Source organism: Myotis brandtii, unplaced genomic scaffold (genome assembly GCF_000412655.1).
Source record: "Myotis brandtii unplaced genomic scaffold, ASM41265v1 scaffold191, whole genome shotgun sequence".
In the NCBI taxonomy this organism is placed as follows: domain Eukaryota; kingdom Metazoa; phylum Chordata; class Mammalia; order Chiroptera; family Vespertilionidae; genus Myotis; species Myotis brandtii.
Window position 1 is genome coordinate 1,028,500 of NW_005357115.1, and position 27,711 is coordinate 1,056,210.

General features: G+C 44.9%; 1 protein-coding gene across 1 annotated transcript in view; it reads left to right on the forward strand.

Annotated features, from left to right (window-relative positions):
- Positions 1–250: 250 nt before the first annotated feature.
- The window catches only part of GALM (galactose mutarotase (aldose 1-epimerase)), a 43,404-nt gene continuing 15,943 nt past the window's right edge, over positions 251–27,711 (forward strand). The window contains exons 1-4 of the mRNA XM_005864725.2: positions 251–534; positions 8,302–8,456; positions 11,720–11,926; positions 17,069–17,150. Of these exons, the coding sequence (XP_005864787.1) occupies positions 345–534; positions 8,302–8,456; positions 11,720–11,926; positions 17,069–17,150 (634 nt within the window). The 5' untranslated portion in view covers positions 251–344. The remainder of the gene's footprint in view (positions 535–8,301; positions 8,457–11,719; positions 11,927–17,068; positions 17,151–27,711) is intronic.

Below are 27,711 nucleotides of genomic sequence, written 5' to 3' on the forward strand. Positions count from 1 at the left end.
AGAATCCTGTAGGTTCAGGATTGGGTTTAGAAAAACTACAAGCCCCAAAATGCAACTTCATCTTCCAAAGACTACCATTCCCAACATGCAATGCAGCCAAGGTTAGCAAAGGAAAAGAACCAAAAGCACGGTTGGAAATTTTGCATTTAGGTGACCCTTGGCAACGAAAAGATTAGAAAGGCCGCAGGGGGTATTTTCTGCAGGAGTGGTCACTCCCCAAATCCAGGCAAGGAAGGGGAGGAGTCTGAGCCGGGTCCCACCCCTTTCCCAGTAAACTTCTGTCGCTCCCACTTCGGCTGCAGGAGTTGGAAGGGCCAGGAGTCCCAGCACACCCTGCTTTCCCCATGGTTTCGGTGACCAGATCCGTGTTTGGAGAGCTGCCCTCGGGGGCAGGGACAGTGGAGAAGTTCCGGCTGCAGTCAGACCAGCTGAGAGTGGACATCCTCTCTTGGGGTTGCACCATCTCGGCCCTGGAGGTCAAAGACAGGCAGGGCAGAGCCTCAGATGTAGTGCTGGGCTTTGCCGAGTTGGAAGGTGGGTTAAACTCTGCCCCGGTTGCGGGCGGGCCTCAGGCCCACCCTGCCCGCGGCCGGGATGGGGCTGCTCCGGGAGCAGGGACCGAGGGGAAGGGCCCGAGCTTGGGACGTGCGGGTCAGGAATGCTTGCGTCCCGCTCACTCTCTGTGTTGTACCCAGTGCTCGGGAAAAGACAGAATGAACAGCGATAGGACTTGGCCTCTGGTTATCCATTCAGGCTTTGCCTCATTGATTTAAAAAGTCAGTCGAGGGTCAGATAAAACTCCAGAAACCCTGGAGCGATCTTTGAACCGCCTGGTCTTTGTCAGAGCTGAAGAGGAAAAGGCAGGCTGGAGGGGGTGTGGCTCCCAGTTCCTCCCTCTGGCCCTTTCGCAACAAGGAAAATCAAAGACGTGCGTTTTCTACTTCCTTTTTCCTGGATCAGAGTCTCTTTGAGGCATGGTTGTCTCAGGGGATGCAGACAGCTTATCCACTTGGGTCTGGGTGGGGTTAGTGCCCAGCAGGCTCTGGCTGCTCAGGGACCATGTACAGAATGGAACGCGGAAGACCTACTCATGGTCTAGAAATGAGGTCTTCTCCTAGCTAGGGTGGACTTTTATCCTCTTGGAATCCGTGGGCAATTAAGATCGTATATTACTACATGCATTTAAAAACTGTTAATCCAGTTACCTCATCCAATGAGACAGACGAGGTCCCCAACCTCATACAGCTTGTAGTTTAGCTGGGGACATAGCCATTAGCCAAATAATTGCATAAATAAATAATTACAATCGCAGTTTGATGGCAATAAAGGAGAGCATACCTAGTGTTCTCTTGGTAGTAGGGGTGCCACTGGACAGGAAATGAGGTCTGAAATAAAGTTGGCAAAGGGACACCGTTGAGAATTGATATCCTCTGCCCAGTGGCAAAGGTGGAAACAAGCTGCTTAGAGAGGAGGTTTGAGGTTTTCTTTTAGGCGTGTCCTTCTGTCTGGTTCTTTAGATATGTAGCATGGCTCAGAGTTGGATGTCAACAGAAAACTCTTGAGAGTATTGGGTTTCCCTTAGGAACCTGAAATTTGCTTCCCATTTCCTTATCAAAATGTATTATCAGAATATCCCTGAGGATCCTATTCCTTGCCCTCTAGTTGTCTTAATCTGTGTTGGAGCTTCCACTGCTTGGTTTGGAGAGGGGGTAGGTCATCTTGGAGAGGGAGTAGGTAATCTTCGGCAGAATTTCTTTGGTAACTTCAGCAAATCTATTACAGGAGACTCCAGTGTAGGAAAGTACAGGGATGTGGGGGAAATCAGCTCCATATCCCCTTGAATTTCTGGAGGTGGGTGTTCGCATCTGTCTTCAAAGTCAGAAGGCAAGAAGCATGGTTGACAAATGACAAAAGAGGCTTCCTCATTTTGCTGAGTCACCTCTCTCTTGTCACTAGCATAACCATTTTCTAGGCTGAAACAAACCATAAAGAGTTTACTTGACTGGTGCAAAATTGCCCATGGAGTCAAAGAATTGGGTACTTGGCCTACAATTGCAGAACCAGTAAAGAACTGGAGACGATAAGCTAAGAGCACCTGTTTTTATCATCTCATTTCTATCTCGGCCTTATCACTATTCAGGATGTAACTGCCCTCCCTCTACACACACACACACACACACACACACACTGTTCATATCATTTTTAGTTCTGATGTGAGTTACATGGATCTTAAAGCACAAGGTAGCTTTCTGGAATTCATATGAAATATGTGTCATGATAACATGGCACCGGGGAAGCACTGGCATAGAAGTGCCGATTTTGTGAGGGCATTTATACAACTGTCTCCATGAGTCTATGACTCGTGGGAGTCTGAGTGAAAGAAAATATTCCCAATTGTTCTTAAAAGGGAGAAGAAAAAAAAACTGATCCCCTGGCTTGTATTGTATTGCCCTCCATGTAATTAACATCTCTTGGGAAAGTTAAATAGAATTTTCTTAACCAGAATGCGTCACAGGCTTCACAAAGAGCAGCGAGAGAGACATTTTCATTTCTATGCTATAATTTAAATAATTTATGTTAAAAGAAAATCAAGCTGTTTTCAAAAGAGAAGTTGGAAAAAAGCCCTGAGAATATCAAGCAATACTTTCTAATATATTCAGCCATCTTCAAGGCTATGGCAGGCAGCCCCCTTGTTCCCTTTATAAGGCCCTGTCCTTCAGTGTGAGTGAGTGTGTGTGTGTGTGTATTCCTTTAGTATTGCCAAAAATAAGGAAGACTTCATAACAGGAAGCATAATTGTCTCAATCAGAATACAGTTATGGCTGCATAACAATATTTTGGTCAAGGTCGGACCACACTACAGTAGTATACCAACCATATAGCCTAGGTGTATAGCAGGCTATACTATCTAAGCCCCTTTCCCTCTGTATGAGTCAGTGTGTGTGTGTGTGTGTGTGTGTGTGTGTGTGTATTCCTTTAGTATTGCCAAAAATAAGGAAGACTTCATAACAGGAAGCATAATTGTCTCAATCAGAATACAGTTATGGCTGCATAACAATATTTTGGTCAAGGTCGGACCACACTACAGTAGTATACCAACCACATAGCCTAGGTGTATAGCAGGCTATACTATCTAGGTTTGCGTAAGTGCATTCTATAATGTTTGCACAAAGGTAAAATCTCTCAATGTGTCCCCATCGTTAAACTGCGCATAACAGAATTATGAAATGGCTCTCTGCTGCTATTTTGATCAATTCTAGTGTATTAAAACCCATGTTAAGAAATCGGCAACAGTGGTTGCCCTTAAGCAAAGACTCTGGGTAGCTGGGGTACAGGGATAGGAAGGAGACGTAATGTTCACTATGTAGTCTAAGAATGTCTGAGTACATAAGTGTTAAAGAAACAAACTGAGGCAAATAACTTAAAGCAATAAGATGTGACAGAGCAAGGGGTTACCTTCATTACCGTGTCCCCTAAAATGTTTTGAGCCACTGGGAAGAGCTGAGCGTGGATAATTCCGTGAGACGTGGTCCTTTTGTAACTGCCAGATTGATGTGAATGAACTATCGCCAATTTCCCAGGAAGATTATATAAACTGCTTGGATGATGGCCATGACCTGAGGTCAGAACAGTTCAATTCCTCCTTGGGTAAATGCGATCTTTCTTCTGTAGAATTTTAAAGAGGTAAATCACATGGTCTTGTAGTGACGGGCTGGGAAAATCAGTCACGCCTCCCGTGAGTTTTTCTGCCATATTTTGTATTTAAAACATTTTTAAATGTTTTTCATTTGCATGTCCCACCTGCAATCATTATGACTTCTTTCCAAACCTGTGATGAGAACATTTGCTTATAAGCCACAGATACAAACAACCTACCCATACAATCAATGCAACTCCTTCCCCTCCATCTTCCCCCCAGTTACCACCAGACACCCAGCTATTACTGTCATGAGAGCCATTATGGAAAAACTAGAAAAAAATAGCTATAGTGTTTTTGGAAAACCTGAGTTCATAAGAGGGGTTACCCTGGAGGAAAGGGGACCAGTTTAGAGGCTGCAGTTTAATATTACAGATGCCCCAGAGTGCCCTTAAGGGAGTATTGAGGATTCCTGGTTTAAATCTGCTTTGTCCCTGAAAGCTGTGTGACCGTGGGCAAGTTGTTTAACCTCTCCAGACCTATTTCCTCTCCGAAACAAGTGGATAATGATGATTAAATGTGCTGTTGGCTGTGATAGTATCTGACTGTGGTGAACAAGTAATAGTTTTTATCTTCTTTCCTTCATTTGCTCCCAAATACCTTCCCTCACAGTACTTGAACTTTTTATTTCACTTTGTTAGCACTGAAAAAAAAAAAAATAGCATGGAGATTCATCTGGGACAACCAGCAACCATTGAAAAATATATAAAATATGTGGGAAGCTTAAAGTGCTCGTCAATTAAAGTAATGTTTGTTTTCCTCAAAAAGCCAAAGGAAAGTGAATCAGGGTGAGGGTGAGGGGGCGTTGACCGAGACTAGTGAGCAATTTTGTTTGAGACTTTAAGGTACTCTGGCTAAGGTTTGGGCTGTCTGCGGTACATACAGCCAAACAATTTTTGAACAGAAATTCTGCTTTCTTTGCATTTTTCAGCTCCTGAAAAACAAACCAATGCTCCACATTATATATCATCAGGGAAATGCAAAGTAAAACAGGACCTAATAGAATGGCCAAAGCTCAGAACACGGACAATGCCAAATAGCAGCTAGGATGTGGAGCAGCAGGAACTCTCATTCATTGCTGATGGGAATGCAGAAGGGCACAGCCACTTTGGGAGACAGTTTAGTAGTTTCTTACAAAACTAAACATATTCTAACCATATGATCCATCAGTCATGCTCCTTGGTATTTTCTCAAAGAGCTAAAATCTTACGCCCACACAAAAACCTGCACATGGGATATCTATAGCAGCTTATTCATAATTGCTAAGATGTCCTTCAGTAGGTGAATGGATAAATAAACTGGGGTACATCCAGATCATGGAATATTATTCAGTGCTAAGAAGAAATGAGCTATCAAGCCACAAAAAAAAAAAAAAAAAAAAAGACAGGAAGGACCCTTAAATGCATATTACTAAGTGAAAGAAGCCCATCTGAAAAGGCTACATACTGTATGATTCCAACTATATGACATTCTGGAAAAGGCAAAGCTATGGAGACAGTAAAAAAGATCAGTAGTTGCCAGGGACTAGGGGGATGGGAGGGATAGATAGGCAATGCACAGAAGATTTTTGGAGCAGTGAAAATACTCTGTATGATATTATAATGGAGGATACATTTGTCCAAACCCATATAATATACAGCACTAAGAGTGAACACTAATGTCAGCTATGGACTTTAGGTAATGATGATGTGTCAATGTAGACTCATCCTATATAATAAAAGGGTAATATGCAAATTTACCCTAACAGCAGAACAACTGAGAATGACTGGTCACTATGACACACACTGACCACCAGGGGGCAGACGCTCAATGCAGGGCTCCAGGCTGCCAGAGGGATGTCTGATTGCCAGCTTAGGCCCAATCCCCCGGGGAGTGGGCCTAAGCCAGCAGGTGGACATCCCCCGAGGGGTCCCAGACTGCGAGAGGGCACAGGCCGGACTGAGGGACCCCCCCCACACCCCGAGTGCACAAATTTATTACAATTGTAATAAATGTACCACTCTGGTGGGGGATGCTGATAATGGGGAAGGCTATGCATGTGTGAGGGCAGGGGTTATTTGGGAATCTCTATCTTCAGCTCAATTTTTCTGAAAGTTTTCTTGATTTTTCTAAAGTGTCCCACCAGTGTGGCTCAGTGCTTGAGTGTTGACACGTGCACCAAGAGGTCACAGGTTTGATTCCCACTCAGAGCACATGCCTGGGTTTCAGGCTTGATCCCCAGCAGGATGTGTGCAGGAGGCAGCCAATCGATGTTGATGTTTCTCTCTCATCAGTGTTTCTATCCCTCTCCCTTCCTCTCTCTCTAAAATCGGTAAAAAACATATTTTAAAAAATAAATAAATAAAGTCTATTAAAAACAAAAACCAAGAAAAGGTTGTCTGGCCCTTGGGGACTCCTTTTGGTTATCCAGTGTTAGGGTTTTAAAGCTACAGCTTCAGGAAGAGAGGAGAGTGGGAGAAAGGTGGGAGCTGATAAGATCAGCCTGCCTGTGCTGAGATATGGTAGTAAGATCAACTAATCAGAAAGCCTTGTGTTTTGGAAGTCATGTGATGCACAAGAACAAGTATTTAGGAGCCAGAGTGTCTGCATTCAAATCCTGGTTTGGCCATAACTAGCTGTATGTTTGGGGGCAAGTTACTTCACCTTTCTGTTCTCGGTTTCCACACCTGCTAATAATAGTGTCTACCTTATGGAAGCATTCTGAGGATGAAATGAGTTAAATGTACAGCATTTAGAAAGTGGCTGAGACTTTGAAAGCGCAGTGTTAGCTGTGACGACAGTCTATGGTCAGGACTCTGAGGACCTGCAGATTAGCAAGAAGTGAACCAGGAAAGACCTGGAAGAGAAGATGAATGCTTCGGTTAGGCCCAACCAGTTGAGTAATGGGAACCTGTAACCTGCAACTGGCCTAATCGGTTCAGGGTCCATGTCCTAAGAGCCCCTCCAGCTGTGGTAAAAATAGTGCATAGGCTTAAATTGCATGCTTTTCTGATCCACAGTAGATGTGATGGGTACACAGGACTGCAGAAAGGGGAATGGAATTCGAGGGCCTCTGAGTGAAAAATAGAGTAGAAAGCAATCTTGGTGATAATACAAAAAAACAAACTACCTCCGAACCTTAATCTCTGCCAATGTAATCTAAGCTAGAAAATTATAGCGCAGAGGAACTTAAAGAGAAGGAAAGTACTGTAATATACCCAGGCACCAAGTTGTAAGTACAGGACACTAGCTATCTTTCTTTTACTCCTCCCCCGCCCCCCCCCACCCCCAAAAAAATACTGACAACAGTTTATTCTCATCAATATGCCATGTAGCCACATGGAGAGACCTTAAGACATTTGATAACTGAAAATGTAGCAAAACAGCGTGTATAATTCTCTATATATAGAATGTGTGTTTTTTAAAGTAAGTGTATATGCCTAACTGTTAGCAGTTTACCAGGAAGCAGAGGAGCTGAGAGGTGGAGGAGAACTTTCATGTTTTACTCTATTGAGGTTGCCAGATTCAGCAAAGAAAAATACAGGATGCCCAATTAAATAGGAATTTCAGATAAATAACACTTTTATTTTTTTTAAATATATTTTATTGATTTTTTTACAGAAAGGAAGGGAAAGGGATAGAGAATTAGAAACATCGATCAGCTGCCTCCTGCACACTCCCCACTGGGGATGTGCCCGCAACCAAGATACATGCCCTTGACCAGAATCGAACCTGGGACCCTTGAGTCCGCAGGCTGACGCTCTATCCACTGAGCCAAACCGGTTAGGGCTAAATAACATTTTTTAAATGTAAGTATGTGCCATGTATAACAATAATATGGACATACTTATACTAAAATGTTTTCATTATTTACCTGAAATTCAGATTTAACTACTGGGTGTCCTACAGCTCCTCTGGCAAGCCTACTCTATATTCTTGTGTATTATTTAACACTCTTTAAAGGACATTTGATGTACTAATTACATGATTTTTTTTAATGAAAAGAGAAGAAAGATAAGATAGTTTCTTTTCAAGACTACACATAAATGTAACTAAGAAAATTGATTGGCCTGGGGGGAGGGGGGAAGCAGATTACAAAGCAGCATGTACACTAAGACCCCTCTGTTTTATAAAAAGAAGAAAATCACCCGTATGCATATACTAGAAGACAGAGGATGTGCGTAAGAATAGTAACAGTGGTTCTGCCCTGGCCAGGTAGCTCAGTTAGTTAGCACATCCTCCCAGCGCCACGATTGTAGGTTCATCCCCGCCAGGGCACATACAAGAGTCAACCAATGAATAAGTGGAACCGCAATGTGATGTCTCACTCTATCTCTGTCTAAAATCAGTTGATTAAAAAAAAAAATTTTTAAACCAGTAATTCTGTCTGGTGATGAGGTTAGGATGGTTTAAGTGTCTTCTTTGTGCTTTATAACATTCTTTAAAAATGTTTACCACTCTGGAAAGGGGAAAGGTCATGTGTAGAGAACACCATTTTCTGTGCTGCCATGAGGGTATACCCAAGTTGTTCCTTTGCAGCTGCCCTCAGGAGAAAGTGGTGGCTAGCAGTGTGAGCCTCACCTTCAGTTTGAAGTTTACAAAACTGTCATCCCCTGTCCTTGCAGGGTACCTCCAGAAGCAGCCCTACTTTGGAGCCGTGGTTGGCAGGGTGGCCAATCGAATTGCCAAGGGAACATTCACAGTGGACGGGAAGGAGTATAAGCTGGCCATCAACAATGGGCCCAACAGTCTGCATGGAGGAGTCAGAGGGTTTGATAAGGTGAGTTGGGGCGGGGGCACTGAGTCCTCACCTGGCACACTTCACACAGGGCCTTCGAGCATCCCTGCTGTTTACCAGGCGCAACCCTAGGCCCTGGAGCAAGTGCGTGGGAAGGTGATTCAGGAAAGACGCTGCTCCGTGGTTCGGAGGAGCAGGTGCGCTGGCTGTCTCAGGACCCATCCTTGCCTAACTCCTCTGACTATGAGAGGACAGTGACCTTGACTTAGGAAGACAGGGAACGACTTCGTCAGGGTTGGACCAGGGAGTGGAGTTGACCGTAAGCACAGCAGGAAAGTAGATTGGAATGATACTGACCACTTACTGCCCAAGGTATTTTCATGTGTTGTCTCTCGCCCTTACTAGAACCTGTATTATCCCCAAATGAGAAATCTGAGGCTCCAAAAGGCCACATGCTCCTAAGTTGGGCTGCCTGGCCAGAGGCCTCATTCCTTCACAACTGCTGCTCTCCACCTCGGCCACCACTGTGGGTGCCCCCAATCCGGCACGCACCCCTGTATCTGTGGTTAAGCTCTGCTGCATTCAGGCCTACCTCTCCATGCCCCCAAAATATCCCCTATCCTCCCCAGTTCCCCTTTTCCACATTAAAACTCCCACTCCCCCAGAGAGTCCGGGAAAAACGAGGCGAGGAAAGCAAACTGACCCAACAGCTTCGCCCTGAGCAGGGACGCCTGGCCTCCTGCCCCCTCCCTGGGTGCGTCTGCTGGTCAACCCCCAGAGACTCTCTTACTGGTCTCATTCCAGGCTGTGAGGGAGATCCTTCCGGTAGTTCACTTGCCTTTCAAACACACCGCCAGGTGATTTCCTAGCGAAGAGCCAGAGAAGACAGGAACATGTGTGCAGTTAAGGACCACAATTTCTTTCTGCCCCTGACCGCCAGCTCTCCCGGAGAAGAAGTTGGTTACCCTGCTACCCCTGTCCCACCAGCTTCCTGTCTGTGGCCCAGAACCAGACTGCCCCGTCAGTTCCCTTTTCCTCCACGATGGGCGTCCTCGGCCAGGGAGGCACAGAGCCAGAGGGTCCCTGGCATATGCCCAGTCTGTGGGCAAACCGCAACCAGAGAAGTTAGGCCCAGCTCTGTGCGGACAGGGATCTTGAGTAGAGCCTCAGAACAGCACCGTGTTCCTGCTTGTTCCTGTTCCCTCTCGCCCACGGCGGTACTTTCTGTGGTGTTGCTTAACATGTATGCCCTGTATGAACGTAGCAAATGGCGAGTGTGCATGTACACATATTCTTGAATGCAATGTGCCTACTGGGCCCCTTCTGTGAACCAGGGCACATCAGAGGATGGGGCTTTCTGAGGCTCACAGTACAGTGAGGGAGCGGGACCCTTCCATAAACCACTGGTATAAGCCCATAATATAGACGCCAGTGGTGTGATAGAGGAACTGGGCATGGACAAATGCATAGCAACGGGGGAGGTGGGACTTGAACTGCCCTTGAAGAAAGGATAGCATTTCATTCACTGTGTTGATATTGGAGAGCATGGCTGTGCAACAGCCCAGAGAGAAGCGGGGGAACACTTGGAATGTTATTATGGAAAGTTTTTGAACAGTAGGTTTTGATATAGTACCATGAGCAGTATCAGATGAACTTCGTTTTCAGCTGTGTTTGATCTCAACAGTTACGGAATAATTGTTCTTTTGGAGGTATGTGTTTTCTAAAGATGAAATTTGAAGAACCTGACAGGATTAGAAATGGGAGAAGTAGGCCTAAAGGTGCAAATCAGGAAATTTTATGGAAATCTGGAAACGATAGGGCTAGGGAAATCCTTCCATGAATAGGAATGACACTTCCCACGGTATTATACTTATCTGATCATATTGGTTTACACAAAAATCTTTCCATTGTGTTCTTTCTCTAAAGGAGAAAAACAAGGTAGCAAGTTAAGAACATTTCAAGTTTTTTTATTCCTAAAATTTTCCATTCGGGAGTTTCTTCTTTCCTTCTTTAATCACATATATGACAGGCTTTGTGTGTTCAGTGTCTTGAAAATTCAATCTTCCTGGGAGGTAATTAGGGTCTAAAATTAATTTGTTTCTAAGGTCAGTGAACTTGTTTCAGGCACCAGCTGCTTTCACCATCGGTGAAGGCAGAGTCCCCCATTCCCGCTGGGTTCCCCTTCCTGGCAAATGCAATGTCACTGAGAGGTGCAGCCAGGAGTGGGGGTGGGGGAAGAGGGGGAGGGGGCACAGCCTGGGCTCATGGCCATTCCTCAGGCCAAAGGACTTGTTATCTTTTAAGTCTATTTGGAATGACAGTGTTTGGTCTCAACTCATAGAGATTTTTTTTTTTCATTTGAATTCTTTATTTCCTTTTAAAAAATCATATACTCATGGAGATTTGAACAAAACATCCACTGAAACCAAGATGTGTTATAATGTAGACCTGAATTTGAATCCTAGCTCTATCACTAATTACGTGTATGACTTGACACACACACACACACACACACACACACACACACACACCCCCTTTAAACAGTGGGCATGACGTATTAAAGGTTTCTACTCCACTCCCCTGGGGTGTGGGAGGTAGAAGTGAGCAAGTTAACTCCACTGAACTCAATTTACTCATCTGTAAAATGGGAGTAATAATATTAATTGGAACCATGTGAAATTGCCACTGTTCAACTATTTTGACCTGCAAAGATGATAATTTTTTTGGTCCCACCAAATCCTTACCTTGTGAAATGATTTACATAAAAGCACCAGGTCAGCGGCTGGTGAGCACTCAACAATGACAGTCTCATGTCTGCAAAGTGCCCCCTGTTCTCCCCTCACTGGGGATTGAGCCTGCAACCCGGGCATGTGCCCTGACTGGGAATCGAACCCGTGACCTCCTGGTTCACAGATGGATGTTCAACCACTGAGCCACGCCAGCTGGGCAAGGTTATTTTTAATACTATTAGCAGATAGCAGATATCACTATATGACACTCAGAATGTACTGCTAAGATTTCAACAAAAAAGTCTCAAAGTAGGGGAAGAAAATACTGTAGACACATATGTATAAATTCAGGGGGAAAGAGTATGGGAAGTGTGAGTAGGTAAAGAGAAAATCTCTTTTCTCTCCAATTCTGTTTAAAACAGGATTTTGGAATAATTAACATCTAGGCTATTATTTTCAACCTTATGGGTTGTATCATCGTCTCCCTTCCTGGAACCAGTTGTCTTTGATATTGAAATGTGGCATTTAGCTTGGGATTGGAGTGACTAAACAGCTTTGAAAACACTTTTTTTCTAGGTCCTCTGGACCCCTCAGGTGCTGTCAAATGGCGTCCAGTTCTCCCGGGTCAGTCCGGACGGTGAGGAAGGTTACCCTGGGGAGTTAAAAGTCTGGGTAACATACACGCTGGATGGTGGGGAGCTCGTGATCAACTACCGAGCGCAGGCCAGTCAGACCACACCCGTCAACCTGACCAACCATTCTTATTTCAACCTGGCAGGCCAGGTGAGTGACCTTGCCTCTTCTCTCCTGCAATGTGCTTTGTGGAATGAGCTGGGGGAGTGACTGGAGAGACCAACCCAGCATGAAATTACCCTGGTGATGGGGTCACCCCCATGCTGATGACATTGCCCAGCAAAGCATCTGGCTCATAGTAGGTGCTCAATAAATGAAAGTTATAGGGAAAGATAGGATGAGTATGTTCTGCTGCCAAGAGAACTAAGTTTCCCATATGCTCAGGTAACTAACTAGCGATTTTAAGAATTCCCTCTCAACTAACAACGTGTACTTACATTTGCTTCACCTACTTCACTCCTACACCCCCTTCCCCTAAAAAATTACTTCCAAGAAAAGTGCTTTCTACCCTTGGACCTTTGGGAATGTGCTCTGCCCAAGCCCTTTAGATATGCTGAGAATATTTGTGTGCTCCTACTGTGTGGCCCACCCTGAGAGTGGGGTAGGGACATTACAACCCCCATTAAGTAATTTCTAAACTACCTCATTCCCTCCTAATGCTAATATTTTAGCTTGTTGAGGAGGCGATTGCATGAGACAGAATACAAAAAGCTTAGCTAAATTCTGCAGATTATATCTATTACTTCCTGTTCATCTGAAGAACTCATCAGCGTCTACTGTACTTGAATCACTCACTTTGGCATGATTTTCTATCACGAGATGATGTTCACAGCCAGCTAGTAATAGCTTGCATTTTCACACTCTCTTAGGAGTTTGCTGATGATCTGATTTTTTTCCTAGGATCTTTTCAAATAGCTTGAGTTAATTGGTTCTGATAAACTTTCCAAAGTCCTCCCTTTAAAAATAAGAAAGATGTTTCTTCACTTGCTCTCTCCTTATCTTCAGGAACTCCCACCATCTTTCTTGAGATCTTAAAGACACACCAAAGTACAAAAACAAAACAAACACGCCCAGCCATAAAAGGCTCTGCAATAATAAACATAAAGGCCCTACTTTTCAAAATAAGTTCAGAAAGAAACTTGACGAAAATAGAACAAAATATTTATGGTTTAATGTAGGTAGCAGATCATGGTGGTTTTTTTACTGTTTTCAACATTTCTATCTACTTAGACATCCAATTTTATAAGCAGGGGTGGCCTAAAGGAAAAGATTCAGGACTAGAAAGAGAAATGATGTGTGAAGTATCACATCTGCCAAAGTGTTCCGATGGAGGAGACTTAATGGGAATGTAAGATTCACCGAGGCTCTTCCTATTTCCCTGGCAGAGAACCCTCCTGACCAGAATTATACACCCTTCCCATCCCTGAAGTGACAGGTATTTCTGAATCTCTTAGCATAGGCTGAATAGTTTCCCAGATCACAGGCCCCACTAGAAGGGTGGTCAGTGTCAACTCCCTTCCGTAACTGTCTTAGTAAGTGCAGCTGGACTCCACAGCCACTAGCTCCAGGGTTGAGGGTGGGCAGGGGTTGTCAGGTAAGAGTGGACGGTCAGTCTAACTAGGCCGGGGGTCAGGGACCTCTGCGTTTTCAGAATATCTCTTACCCTCCCCACAGACACATTATCATGCATCCTAAACCCTCCCCAGGGAAATAGATCCAAACTTGGTATTTAAGGTAGTCAGCTCATCTTATATATTTTCTCCTTTTGTTTTTTGTTTTTTTAACTTAATAGTACTTTTGTTCTACTTGGGGCCAGGCTTTGACTCATCGCTTCTAAGTTTGAGTGTTGGGGGCCTGAGAGGAAGGGAGAACTGTGTTTTTCAGAGAATAGAAAAGTTATGTGGGTTGTAGTTATTTGCGTTTTTTTCTTTTTCGCTGTTCCTGTGTTTGCCTAACACAAAACTGGGAGAACATGTTTCTTGCTGAAATTTTACCTAAAGAGCAGTGAAAGCAGGCCTGGGGGAACGTGAGGTGACAAGCAGTGACTGTGGTTCCGGATGGCTGGGGAGGTAGTCACCAAGGACCCAGGTTCTGCCGTCTTTCCATTCTGCTTCTCCAGTGCTGTGGCCTTTGCCTTCAGGCTGTCCTCTCATGGTCACTGGATGGTTGCTCTAGAAACCACCTCTTCATATAGTCACATCTAGAGACAAAAAAGGACCTATTCCTTTTTTTTTCATATCTCTCATGTTCCATTTTTAAAAACAAGCAAAACTTTTCCCAGAAGCTCCCCTCCAGACTTTTCCTACATTTTGTTGACCAAAAGTGTGCCCTGTGCCCTGTTCAACCTAATCACCAACAAAGGAATTAGACCACCGGGATTGGCTTAGACCAGTGATGGCGAACCTATGACACGCGTGTCAGAGGTGACACACGAACTCATTTTTTTGGTTGATTTTTCTTTGTTAAATGGCATTTAAATATATAAAATAAATATCAAAAATATAAATCTTTGTTTTACTATGGTTGCAAATATCAAAAAATTTCTATATGTGACACGGCACCAGAGTTAAGTTAGGGTTTTTCAAAATGCTGACATGCCGAGCTCAAAAGGTTCGCCATCACTGGCTTAGACCAATCAGGATTAGCCCTCTGGGGCCAGGGTAGGGGTCCTTCCCCTGAATCTATAACCTAGCACAGGGAAAAGCCACAGGTCAGGGTTCTCCCAGGGGAGCGGGAGGGTGCTGGTAAGGCAGTTGCTATGGCTTGGTTGGGTAGTAACCAATGGTGTCTGTTATTCCTGCTAGAGGCGATAAGAGCTGAATTAAGGCAGTGGTAGTGGCAATGCACAAAAGAAGTCTTTAAAGCCCACGCAGGCCACAATGAGCTCTGTGCATGGCTAATGTTACAGGCTAGTCACAGCCAAGCCAAGTTCACCAAAACAAACACTAAGCTCAGAGATGGACCTCAAGTTCTGTTTGTGAATCAGCATTCCTTGCCAAATTTTCATCCGCCGGGGAGGAAATGAATCCAACAGAAATATTCCACCAGAGTGGACCATTGCATTATTCCCGGTCAGAGGAGTCATAAAGTGAAGCATGCTTCCCTTCAATGACGGAATGTTAGTGCTGCTCGGTGACCCAGTAGCCAGTAGGACCTAATGGTGCCTAATAAAGGTTTTTTCCTTCTCCTCCCTGGCCTCTTGCTAACATCTCAGACTCATCAGTTCGTTGGGCGTGTGATTTTCATAGTGAATCATTTTCTTTCTGCCTTAGTGTTAAAAAACAAACAGAAACAGGACATTCCTTTATTCATAATAGTAAAAAACTGGAACAACACAAAAGTCCGTCAATAGGAAAATAGGTAAACAAGTTGTAATATATTCACGTAATGGAATACTACTCAAACTTGAACTGAGCATTGAACAGGTAGAGCCAGTTTCACTACTAAAATTATTTCAAATTCTCTTCCCTCATCAGAAAGGGACACCCCTCAGTCCCAGAGGCCTGCTTGGGGCTGGCTGTACCCCTGAGCCATGAGCGATGGCAGTAGGAAGAGCCACACAGGTGATGACCCCTCTGGTCTACAGCTGCCCTAGGCCCCTCCCATGTTGGACCTGCCTTCCCAGGTCAGAACAGGGGCCAAACAAGTGGCTGAGATCGTTGTGTAAGCAGAGGAGAAACCTCTGGCCCAGTCTGACCTGCCACCGATCCCTGCCCCTGCCCAGCAGGTGCCTGCCAGGAGGACAAAAGAGATGTTCCTCAGAAACAGACCTTCTTAGTAGAGCAAATCAAACAGTTTCTGCCATGTTTAGACATAGAGTCTCAAGGTCTCTAAAATCTTGCATGCTGGGGCCAGGCTTTTCCATTTGATTCTGTGGGCCTGAGGCTTTCTGACCACAGAACCTGTTTTCCATTAACCACAGCGCTCTGCCTCTCTCTGCTGATTCTCGAACCCGCAGAACCATCAGTGTCGCTTAGCTCAGCGTTTCTCAGTCTTGGCACTATTGACATTTCGGCCAGGTAATTCCTGTTGCAGGGGTCGGGGGCAGTCCTGTGCATTGTAGAGCATTTAGCAGAATCCCTGGTCTCTTCCCACCAGATGCCATTAGCATTACCACCCCCGGTCTTGACCATCAAAAATGTCTCTGGCCGAACCGGTTTGGCTCAGTGGATAGAGCGTCGGCCTGCGGACTGAAGGGTCCCGGGTTTGGTTCCGGTCAAGGGCATGTACCTTGGTTGCGGGCACATCCCTACTGGGGGGTGTGCAGGAGGCAGCTGATCGATGTTTCTCTCTCATCGATGTTTCTAACTCTCTATCTCTCTCCCTTCTTCTCTGTAAAAATTCAATAAAATATTTAAATTAAAAAAAAAAATGTCTCTGGACATTGTCAAATTCTTCCCCGGTGGGGCAAAATCAGCCCCTGTTGAGGACCACTGGTTTAGCTTATTTTTGAGGTTTCCCTTTTCGTATCTTCTGCTGTGGAGCTTTAAAATAAACTCCTATTAATAATCAAAATAATCCCTTAAATTAGAAACGTACATGTGCATCTTCCAATTTGCAAGCAACGCAACACGTCTTTACTAAACTGTCCTTCAGAAGAGCCCTGGAAAAGGTAGGGGCACCGTTAGCCCAGTTTTACACAAAAGGAAATGAGATTCCAGGAGGTTATGTGACTCCCCGGGGGCCACTCAGTGGGAGCTGGAACTAGACCACAGGCCTCTGCCCACTGACCAGCCTTTGACTCCCCCAGGAGAGCAGGTGCCTCTTTATGGAGACGGAAAAACGCCCTAAAGCAGGGACCCGAGTTTTGACTTCCAGGCTTCTGTCGTGTGGCAGGGAATTGGGCCAGAGAAAGGGTGACGTGCCTCACCTCTGGTGAGCCTGGAGGCGAGGCCTTGGCCATCCAGCCCTGTGTGCTATGGGTCACTGACCCTTGTTCTTGTTTTTCCCAGCATGTGAGGAAGGTGGAAAAAACCCCTCTGCTAATAAAAGTCGAAATCCAAAAAGCTTTCAGACTACTGGTGTCTCCCTGACTCTGCACCGTTATGCTTTCATTTAGTAAAGAACATGCATGCTGGGGTCACGCTTGAAAGCTTCTCCCAAATGTATCAGCTGCTATTTTGAGGCCCTGTCTACCCACACTTCAAGGAACGTATCAGCCGTCTCAGAGGTCACATGGGATGTCTAACGTTTTTGTCAATGCCTGAAAACATTTCTGCAAGAGAAGTTATAAAGCAAATATATGAAATAGGACTAAGCTTTAAATCTTCCTCCCTACCCCTTCCTTCCCAGGGTTCCCCGAATATATACGACCATGAAGTCACTATAGAAGCCGATGCCTTTTTGCCTGTGGACGAAACCCTGATTCCTACAGGTTGGTGAACTTTAACTTTTTATAGGAACATAGAGCTGGGGTGCAATTCGAGAAACATCGAAACGTCATTTACCTAAATTTATTTTCCCTGTTGGCCTACCAAAATGCCTATGATTAGTCATTTATTTTGGTTAAGGTTGGGTGGCCATATTATTAAACAGAGAAACCAGGACCCTTTTGAGAGGGAAAGAGGATGCAATTACTGATTAAGCCAGGGCAACAGGCACACACAGGGTCAGTCCCAAACACACGGGGTCCTCTGGTCATCCTAGCCCAGTGGTCGGCAAACTGTGGCTCGCGAGCCACATGCGACTCTTTGGCCCCTTGAGTGTGGCTCTTCCACAAAATACCACGTGCGGGCACGCACGTACAGTGCGATTGAAACTTCGTGGCCCATGCGCAGAAGTCAGTATTTTGTGGAAGAGCCACACTCAAGGGGCCAAAGAGCCGCGTGTGGCTCGCGAGCCGCAGTTTGCCGACCACTGTCTAGCCGAGCCTTAGGTTCCAGCAGTTCTTTACTAAAATGTGAATCTGAAAAAATAAATAAATAAAATGTAAATCTGTTACTTGTTAACACCTTAGCAGAGATAAATTTACCTGAACATTACCTCACAAATGCAGGGCACTGATAGAACACGTGGTCTTTGATAGAAGAGGGAAGAGTAGAATGAGTTGTAGCCCGAGCAGGACAAATGCAGATAAGTCACCTCTGGGACACAGCTGGGGGGTGGGGTGGAAGGGGGAGTGCCGAGTATCAAAAGGGGAAGCGAAGTGATGCCAAAATCAAACTTCATGGATGTGTGTGTACACAAGGTTTACATCACCAGTAATGAGACATTTAGACACTACATTCCGCCTCATACGCTGCACTGAAAAAGCACATCATTTGTGTAGTATTCTTTTTTTTTTTTAATATATTTTATCGAATTTTTACAGAGAGGAAGGGAGAGAGATAGAGAGTTAGAAACATCGATGAGAGAGAAACATCGATCAGCTGCCTCCTGCACACCCCCCACTGGGGATGTGCTCACAACCAAGGTACATGCCCTTGACCGGAATCGAACCTGGGACCCTTGAGTCTGCAGGCCGACACTCTATCCACTGAGCCAAACCAGTCAGGGCTGTGTAGTATTCTGTCCAAAATGCATAACCTCAATCCAGCCAGGGGAAGACATCCCATGAACCCCACTACAAAATAACTGAGCAGTACTGTGCAGTAGTATCAAGATCATGAAAGTCAAAGAAAGACTGGGAAACGGTCACAGAGGAGACACCAAGGAGATGTGACAACAAAAGGCAACGCGGGGTTCCAGGTTGGATCCTGAGGCTGAAAGGGGGCATTAGGGAACTCGGGTGAAATTCCAGTGAGGTCTACAGTTTAGTTAACAGCACTGTTCCCAGGTTAAACTTCGTAGTTGTGATCTTGTACCACAGTCATGTAAGATATTAACATTAGAGAAAGGTGGGTGAAGGATACACAAAGATATACTATTTTCACAACTAAAATTATTTCAAAAAAAAAAAAAAAAGAAAGTCCAGGGCATTAAGCAAGACATTACTTTAAGTTTACTGAGCACCGGCCTTACTTTAGGTAAGACCTTTTGTTCTACTCTGGCCTCTTTAAAACAATGGGGTTGTGTTTATGGCTGCCAGATCAAAATGCGTAGGAGGGAAAAGGTAAGAATGTGAGCCTGCATACTAAACAGCAACTTCAGTTAACAGCAGGAATTAGAAACACCCATAAATACAGTGACTATGAAACTAATTAGAATAAGAATGAGAAATCAGGATAAATGGATTCAAATTTTTGGCATCATAGTGTTGAATGTTTTCCTGGCTCCAGGGTTGGTTTTAAAGGCTTTTTTATATTTGTCTTGGTGACATGTGTCATCTTTTGATATTGACATAGCTCAATAGACGGGCCTGAGTAAGCTGGCCCGTCTTGTCCTCGATGCAGAATTGATGCATTTGAGCTATCCGTTGTGAACTGCAAGTGGTGGTGGCTGTTCTGTGACTGATAAGAAAATGAACTAAGCAGCTTATAAGTAGAGGTGATGAACTAGGTGCATCTTTATTTGTGTATATTTACAAAATCTTATGCTGTCCTATTGAGTTTTGATTAGACAAAATCACACAAAAATGTGTAATTCATGTTGTGTAAAGATTATTTGTCATGACTGTAAGAGATCACTGTGGCAAAGCACAGCAGAGCTTCACATGCTGTCTAACAGACGGCATAAAATCGTGTTCATCTTAGTTTTATTTTATTTAATTTATTGATTTGAGAGAGAGAAACATTGATTTGTTGTTCCACTTATTTATGCATTCATTGGTTGCTTCTTGTATGTGCCCTGACCATGGACCAAACCCAAAACCTTGACATATCAGAACGATGCTCTAACCTACTGAACTACCCAGCCAGGGCTTCACCTCAGTTTTGCACTGTAAGTGGTTTTAGGATCAAATTCTAGACTCCACCAGCACTGCACACCTGTGAAGTGGAGTAGGATGTAGGAACTCTGGACTCTGGAAGACAAGAGCCCTGGTTCTGGTCTGAGCTTTGCTGTTTACTAGCGAGGGGACTTTCCGTGGTTGGATTCTGCTTTAACAGTTAAGCTCTCTACACACTCGTTTTCTTTTCTGCAAATAGGAGGGATGTTGAACTCAATCCAATTTTATGGGCCAGTAAATTTTATTTAAACAACAATTTGGGAGACTTATCTGGGGGTGCCCAACTTTTCATTTTGCCCAAGTTAGAAAACTATCATATATATAGGAATATTAAAACTAATTGGGATGTATGTATATTTCAATACATTTTTAAAAAAAAATAATTGTGATAATAATGAGGAACAGAGAAAGACTACATTTATTTTTTAAATTCCAAACTGCCATTTATAATCACTGTCTTTTCATTAAAAAAAAAAACTATTTTAATATGACAAAACTGGGGAAATTTTAATCTCAGACTAAAGAACAATCCTTTAAATTGAATTCACCTTGGTTTTTAAAGAAATGTGATAGATTGTCCAAATATATCTCAATTTTCTGTGGACCAGTGAAAATTTTATCATAAACTCATGATTGAAAATGAGTAATTTGTAAGATCACTTGTAGCTCTTACCTTCTGTGATTCTATGAGGCTCCTCGTAGAACATTTTACTGCTATTTCCTCCACCCTTCAAACCCATTAGAACTCTCTCATGAAAGTCACTGCGTGGCAGAGGTTGGCGATTAACATCGCTCTCCCTGCATATGAATGAGTTTCACTCCATCAGTTACTTGGCTCACCATCCCCATCCTCTGCTTTCTACCCCAAATCCTTGTTTGTGTGTGTGTGTTTGTTTTTGAAATCTGTCTTCCTAAGGTCATAAAAATCCTCCTTATTTTTAATTGGAGCTCCTAGAGAGAAAAGTCTCTCATCATCATCATGGTACCAAAAAGAAACCCAGGACTCCTAACTGCACCCAGTGTCACAGGAGCAGAGAGCGCTGAGCACGTCTGAAAGAGCGCCTCCTGCAGGCGCACTGTGTCAGGTGTGAAGGACACTCGGGGCCACATTCTAAGCCTAAGGCCTTTTGTCAGATCATTCCCCGAATTCTGTGTGGGCTTGTCCCAAATGTGTAATCTGACCAATTGCAGTTTCTTGGGTTCATTTGGTCAGCCTCCGATAGACTTTCAGCCAAGTCTCCTAGGATGGCTTCTAAGCTTGTGATACAAAGATGTTCAATAGTCCCAGGCCCCTGCCTCCTGTGGCTATTAATTTATACTCCTGTGGCATGTTCTTCAACTCCTTCTTTCTCTTTGCCCTTCATAAACGCTGTCACCTGAGTAGATCTTGAGGGAAATGCTGATGCAGATCTAAACTCTGGGGGTGTTTTTCTCCTTGGTTATAGACACTTGGTAAATGATGTTTCAGGTGATGGGAAAACCCACTGTCGGGAGAGAATAGCACCTCTTATTTTACAGTAGCTAACCTGTGGCCCAGGCACTCACTAAAAAGGGACCTTCCCTAGTGTGTGTTTGGGAGAGGGGTTATGTCCGGGCCTCTGTTTTGTTCGTCATCCGTTTTTGTTTTTGTTTTGTTTTGTTGTTTTAATCCTCACCCAAGGATATTTTTCCATTGATTTTTAGAGAGAGGGAAAGACAGAGAGAAATATCCATGTGAGAGAAGCACATTGATTGGTTGCCTCCTGCACGAGCTTCGACCAGGGCCCTGGCCGGGGAGGAGCCTGCAACCCAGGTATGTGCCCTTGACCGGAATTGAACCCAGGACCCTTCAGTCCGAAGGCTGACGCTTTATCCACTGAGCCAAACCGGCCAGAGTTCATCCGCTTATTGATCGGATGTTATCACAGAGAAAGGAAAGGCATACAGAGAAAGAAGCCAAAGCAAGCACATAGGATGAAATCCCCTCATCTTAAACGTATAGCCCCATCGGGACCGTCACCCCAGGCAGAGCCCACAGACCTCCGGCGGCCTTGGGCACCTGCTCTGCTCCTGCCTTTTTCCTGTAGGCAGTTTTGGAGGGAATATAAAATATGGGAGACAACAGCCTGTATTATATGGCTTCCTCTGTTGTCCCCTTTCTCTGCTCTGCTCATTATTAAGAGGCTGCCCCTTCCTCAAGCCCGTGGAAATGCGTACGTCAGTGTGGGGGTATTTTAAAGTAATTTAAAGTCACCCCTATTTTCCCCATCAGAAATTTCTGCCACTCTTCAGCCCTGGAGGCTTCCTAATATAGGCGAACAACATCCCCTGTGTTTTGTTAGGCTGCAACACTCAGCATCTTTGTTTTTCTTCTGGGGGAAAAAAAAAAGAAATGGTTGGAGTAGCAGCATAGAATCCATCAGCTGGCTTCCGAAGCTACTGCTCTGAATGGAATTCTAGGTACCTGGAGTCGGCAGTGGTGCTTTGAGCACAAGGTTCTTGCTCTCAGGTGCCTCTCGGCTGTGCTGCGGGTGCGGACAGAAGGCCTCTCTCTGCGAGGCTGAGGGCTCATTTCACCGCAAACCAGAAGCAAGGTTTGCAGCTTAGCTGTCAGGCTGGGTTTGCATGTTGGCAGTTAGTTTAGCTTTGCTTCTTCCAAGCAATTGTTTTCCTCACTTAAAAGCCAATTGCAGGCCATAAAGCATTTGCTGCTGCTTAGGATGGGCATGCACTCTGTTATTGGGCATCTTCAGTCCGTGTGTGTGTGTGTGTGTGTGTGTGTGGTTATTGTTGTCAGGGCTGTCCCTGTAGTTTCCCAGAGCTGGAACTCCTGGAAGCCATGTACCAGGAAGGACAGGTATGTAAAGGTGTCCAGAGAGACAGAGAGCGCGCGCTCCAGGCCCAGATCCCTGGGCTGCCATGCCAGCAGTTTAGCTTTGGGACCAGAGCCCAGTGCCCTGCCTGTGGCAACAAGGGGAAACTGGTCCCTGGTGCCCTGTTCATATTAAGCTGGCTAACTATGAGCAGGTGAGAAAATGCAAACTCTGTTTCTCCAGGGACAGATTCATCCCCGGGCGGCAAATATTACATTTCACCCCTTCGCCTTACACAACGGTGAGACTTAGAGGTGATCCGGGCAACCTGCCCAGCAAGACATTTCTGATGTAGACAACACAGTGTGGAGCTAAGCATGTGTCCTAACGGCAGTTACAGCACATGGCTTTTTTTTCTCTTTTAATTTTGCTGCTTTTTATTTGCAGACAAGGAATCGAGGAAGAAAAAAATAAATGCTTTGACTAGGTCCTTTCCCTCTTAAAATAACATTAGCAAAAGCCCATCTTATTCTTTTTCTTGAGAAAAGATACCTTTTATTTTTATAAAAATTAACCGAACCCACTCTTTCCCCCAGCCCATCTGTGTTCACTTGCTATTCTTGCTGCTCTGTTTTTGAGAGCTCGTTTTAAAATTACATGAAAGCAACCCCGTTATGACAAAATTAGAATTCTGGTAGGAAAGGCTTACCGTAGGCTGTGGGGAGACACCCAGCAAGCTCTGTGTATTTTATCTCAGCCTCTCTGGGTTCAGTGTACAATTCAGTCAGTTTTATAATTACTTCCCTAGGGCAGGTGTGAGTGTCTGCTCTGGAGAAATGACAAATTCCAAAAGTAGACTCCTGGCTCAAAGATGGCACAGATGAAGTTTGTTTTGATCTGTGTCATGTTTTCATCTTTCTAGAGCTTCTAACAGAAAAATTCCTTTAGACGTCATATAATCCTAAAATAGTGGACATATTTCTTTCAACCTTCCATCAATATGCTACCTCTTTCCTTTTCAATCTCACCTCTTCCCCACCCACCCGATATTGTTAGTCGTCGGGTCCTGCTGATTTTTAACTCCTAAGTATTTCTCAAATCTGCTTCCTCAATATGTATTATTGATTCTATGGCTCCATCTTCACAATCATTGTCCTGGTTTAGGCTCTTCTTGTCCAGGTCAGTGCCTGGCTTATATTATGAGCTTCATAAATTGGGATCAGTGAATGAACAGATGAATCTGGACTATAGCTCTATAATTGGGCGGGGGAGAGGGGTTCTCTTTCAAGCTATCTTCCATCCAGTTACTAAAGTTATCTATCTAAAATGCAGATCTCGCTTTGATACTCTTCAGCTTAAAAAAAAACCCTTAGATGGCTCCCAAGTCAAATACCAGCTGCCTCCAGACCCATCTCCCACCCTGCCTCACTCACACCCCACCCTGATTTAGAACTGCCCTCCCACCTATAGGGACCACCCAGTACCCCCTTCCTTGATGCATAAACCCCCTACTCTTTCTTTTTAAAAAAATCCTGAGAATATAATTTTATTGATTTTAGACAGGGGGAGAGAGAGAGAGAAATGTAAGAGAGAAACATCCATTAGTTGCCTACTGTACCCTCCCCAACCCGGGATCGAACCTGCAACCTTTTGGTGTACAGGACAATGCTCCAACTAACCAAGCTACCCAGCCAGGGCTAAACCCCTACTCTTTCTTCAAAGCTCATATTTTCTCCTTAGAAATCTTTCCCCCCCACTTCCTGGGCACAGTAGATTCTTTGTTGCTCGGGGTTTTGTAGTGACATAGATGTTTAGAGCTCATCTTGTGCCAGAGCTCCCCTGTCTTCCCCTCCACAAGTCTACCTCAGATGATCTATCAAGATTTCCTTACGGAGCCAACGTTGGGAGCCGTAGGGAGCCTCAGGCTTGGTCTCTTTGGCTTGAAGCTAGAAAACCAATCTACACTAAACACAAAATGAAACCAGGCAATAGCCAGACTGTATAGTCTGCTCCTTCCTTTCCCCCACAGTCAGTCTGTCTCTACTCTTCTCCTTCTTTACATTTGTTTTCAACGTAATACGTTAAAGCAATACTGTGGGATAACAGATTCGTTAAACCTGGGTGCCTGCAAGTCTCCGTTCTGCTACCCACCACCGACGCCCGTGGTCAGCCCTCATAACCTCACCTATAAAGTCTCATTAGATGGCGGTTCCATGAGTTGAACTCTGAGGTCCCATCAATTTCTGACACTGATTCAAAGACCACATGGAACCTCTAACCCAGATCTTCTCAACCAGGGTTCGTACTTGTACGTCTGGGAAGATGATCAAAGAACTTCAAGGGATTCACGAGTCCCTGAAATTCTGTGTAATTCAGGCCTGGCTGTCAATCTGTGTGAGTTGGTCATATCCCCTAAGTCTATAGAGGGGTTTTCGGGCCTTTTACCTCCCTCAAGGTAATGATAGTTTATGGTTGTCCTGCTGTGTCATTATCGTTTTTGAGAAGAGCAATAGTTTGCTTTCCTTTTTGTAATCTTCAGGGTGGTTTTTATTTTTTACTTTTAATATATTTTTTATTGATTTCAGGGAGGAAGGAGAGGGAAGGAGTTATAGAAACATCAATGATGAGAGAATCATTGATCAGCTGCCTCCTGCACACTCCCTACTGGGGTTTGAGCCCATAACCTGGGCATGTGCCCTGACTGTGAATCAAACCTGTGACCTCCTGGCTCACACCTGCCAGGCCAGGGTGGTTTTTAAATTGTTTTGTTGTTGTTAATCACCATTAGATGTTCTAAAGCAGTGATTCTCAACCTTCTGGCCCTTTAAATACAGTTCCTGATGTTGTGACCCCAACCATAAAATTATTTTCATTGCTACTTCATAACTGTAATTTTGCTACTGTTATGAATCGTAAATATCTGATATGCAGGATGGTCTTAGGCGACCCCTATGAAAGGGTCATTTGACTGCCAAAGGGGTCGCGACCCACAGGTTGAGAACCGCTGTTCTAAAGAAAGCTGGAAGGCTAGCTAGAAGGGGAAGATGGTGTACCAAGAAGAAAAGTAACTTCCCCCAAGTTCCACCCAGAGGAGCAACAACAGCCAGGGTTCTGGGTTTGGAGGGCCAGCTTTTCTGTTTCCGCTTGATCAGATGAATGAAATTGCTTTCCAGTATCCACCAGCCCCCAGGTGCCATCAGGATCTCAGGCCCGGCCATCAATCTATAGAGCAGAGGTGGGGAACCTTTTTTCTGCCAAGGGCTATTTGAATATTTATATTTATATCATTCATGGGCCATACAAAATTATCAACTTAAAGATTAGCCTGCTGTATTTGGTCAAACATTTCATTATATTACCCTTAATGCCTTGGCAGGGCCAGACCAAATGATTTCTCGAGCCTTATATGGCCCACGGGCCGGATGTTCCCCACCCCTGCTTCAGAGTGTAGAAGCAGGCAGCCGTGCTGGGACCTCAGTGTAGGTGGAAAGCCAGGGCGTGGTGTTCTGGTTTTCACTCTTAGCTCTGCACCTCTGCAGATGAGCCCCTGCAGCTCCAGGCCCACTCCCCAAGTTTCTTCTTTTCCCATTCTCCATCACCAGCTCCTATCACGTGCCTCCTGTGTGCCAGGTACTATGCTAGCCCTACGGAAGCAATATTGAGCAAAACAGGTATGGAGAACACACAGCCATGCACATAGCACAGGTCTTGTCCTCAAAGGAATAAGGCTAGAGTCCAGAAAAGGGCAATTCGTGATACTGGATCTTATGGCACGTTATTTACCCTGGAGCTGCTTCTTCTCTGACAGGTCCCTCCTAAACAGTGTTGAGGGAGGTTCAATAAGAAACTCTAAGGACCTCTTCTGGTAGCAATGACACTCTCCAAGGGAGTGTATTACTGAATCACTCTATAAAAACCCCAAGAAGAGTTTTATGAGGGCCCAGAATAACTCCCAAAGCTCCTGTGCGCCCTGCTAGAACACACATCACCGCTGAGAGATTGGTAGACATGAGCCAGCACGGTGGAAATTTGGCAGGAAGCTCAGAAATTAGCACTTGGCTAGGCATTGTGTAATTCCTATGAAAATTTCAGACTAACATCAAGTAAATTTGTCAGGAGAGTTATTTGCTAGAGCTCTGACTACCGCCCTTGGAGAGCTGAGGGTTTAACACTCCCTCTGCCCCACCCTGGGTGTGGACAGGGGCTGGCTCTAGTTCAAACCTGGCGCACAGCCCTCCGTAGAGGTCACCGCATTGTGAAGGGGCTGGGAGTCAACCGTGGGCTTTGCACCCTGGGCAGGAAGGCTGACTCAAGTGAGCTCCCAGAGCAGAGTTGCATACAGCTCAGCTAACAGTATAGATCCGTGGTCGGCAAACTGCGGCTCGAGAGCCAAATGCAGCTCTTTGGCCCCTTGAGTGTGGCTCTTCCTAAGCCTTAGGAGTACCCTAATTAAGTTAATAACAATGTACCTACCTATATAGTTTAAGTTTAAAAAATTTGGCTCTCAAAAGAAATTTCAATCGCTGTACTGTTGATATTTGGCTCTGTTGACTAATGAGTTTGCCGACCACTGGTAGAGCACTTACTGATTGCTTCCTGCTGCCCCAGGCACGGGTCCTAGAAAAAAGACTGACAGCTATCTCTACACTAGAGAAGTTTCTCATGTGCCCAGACCACATTGGAAGACCATCCAGCGTGGTCAGCACAGTGACGGAGATAATGCCCAGAGGACTACGGAAGCACAGAGGCCAGGGAGGAGGAGGCTTGCTCGAGAGCACCCTGAGCTGCGAGAAGCTTCTTCGTATCTGTGAAGATCTAGCAGCAAGGAGAGTGAGAGTGCTAGAGCACAGAATGTGGGGGTGGGGATGCGTTGTCAATCCAAAAAGCTAGAGAAGCAGCGGGCAGGGTGGGGTTAGGGTGATACAAGAGACGTGCAGCACCTAGGGTGCAACATTTAAGGCAGCACTCACGCTCAGGGTTGTGTCCCTGCTGGGTCAGCACCTGAGAGTGAGTGCTGCCTTAAATGTTGCACCCTAGGTCCTCACACTAAAAGCACAAGGGAAATGATCAGAAGAGGCAAAGAAGGAGAAAGGGTGACCAGAAGTCTTGGAGAGACCGACAGCAGCCGTATTCCAGAGAGGTCAGGCCAGGGAGTTCGTGGGCTGTAGCGGCTGTTCCTGCTGACCCCATTTCACAGAGTGCAATGGTTTGATGCCGGCCTGTGACAATTGGACGAGTAACTGAATGTGAGGAGAGTCGGGGAGTACCGGCCAATGAGCAGTTCCTAAGGAAGGCAACTTCCTTGAATAATGAATTCC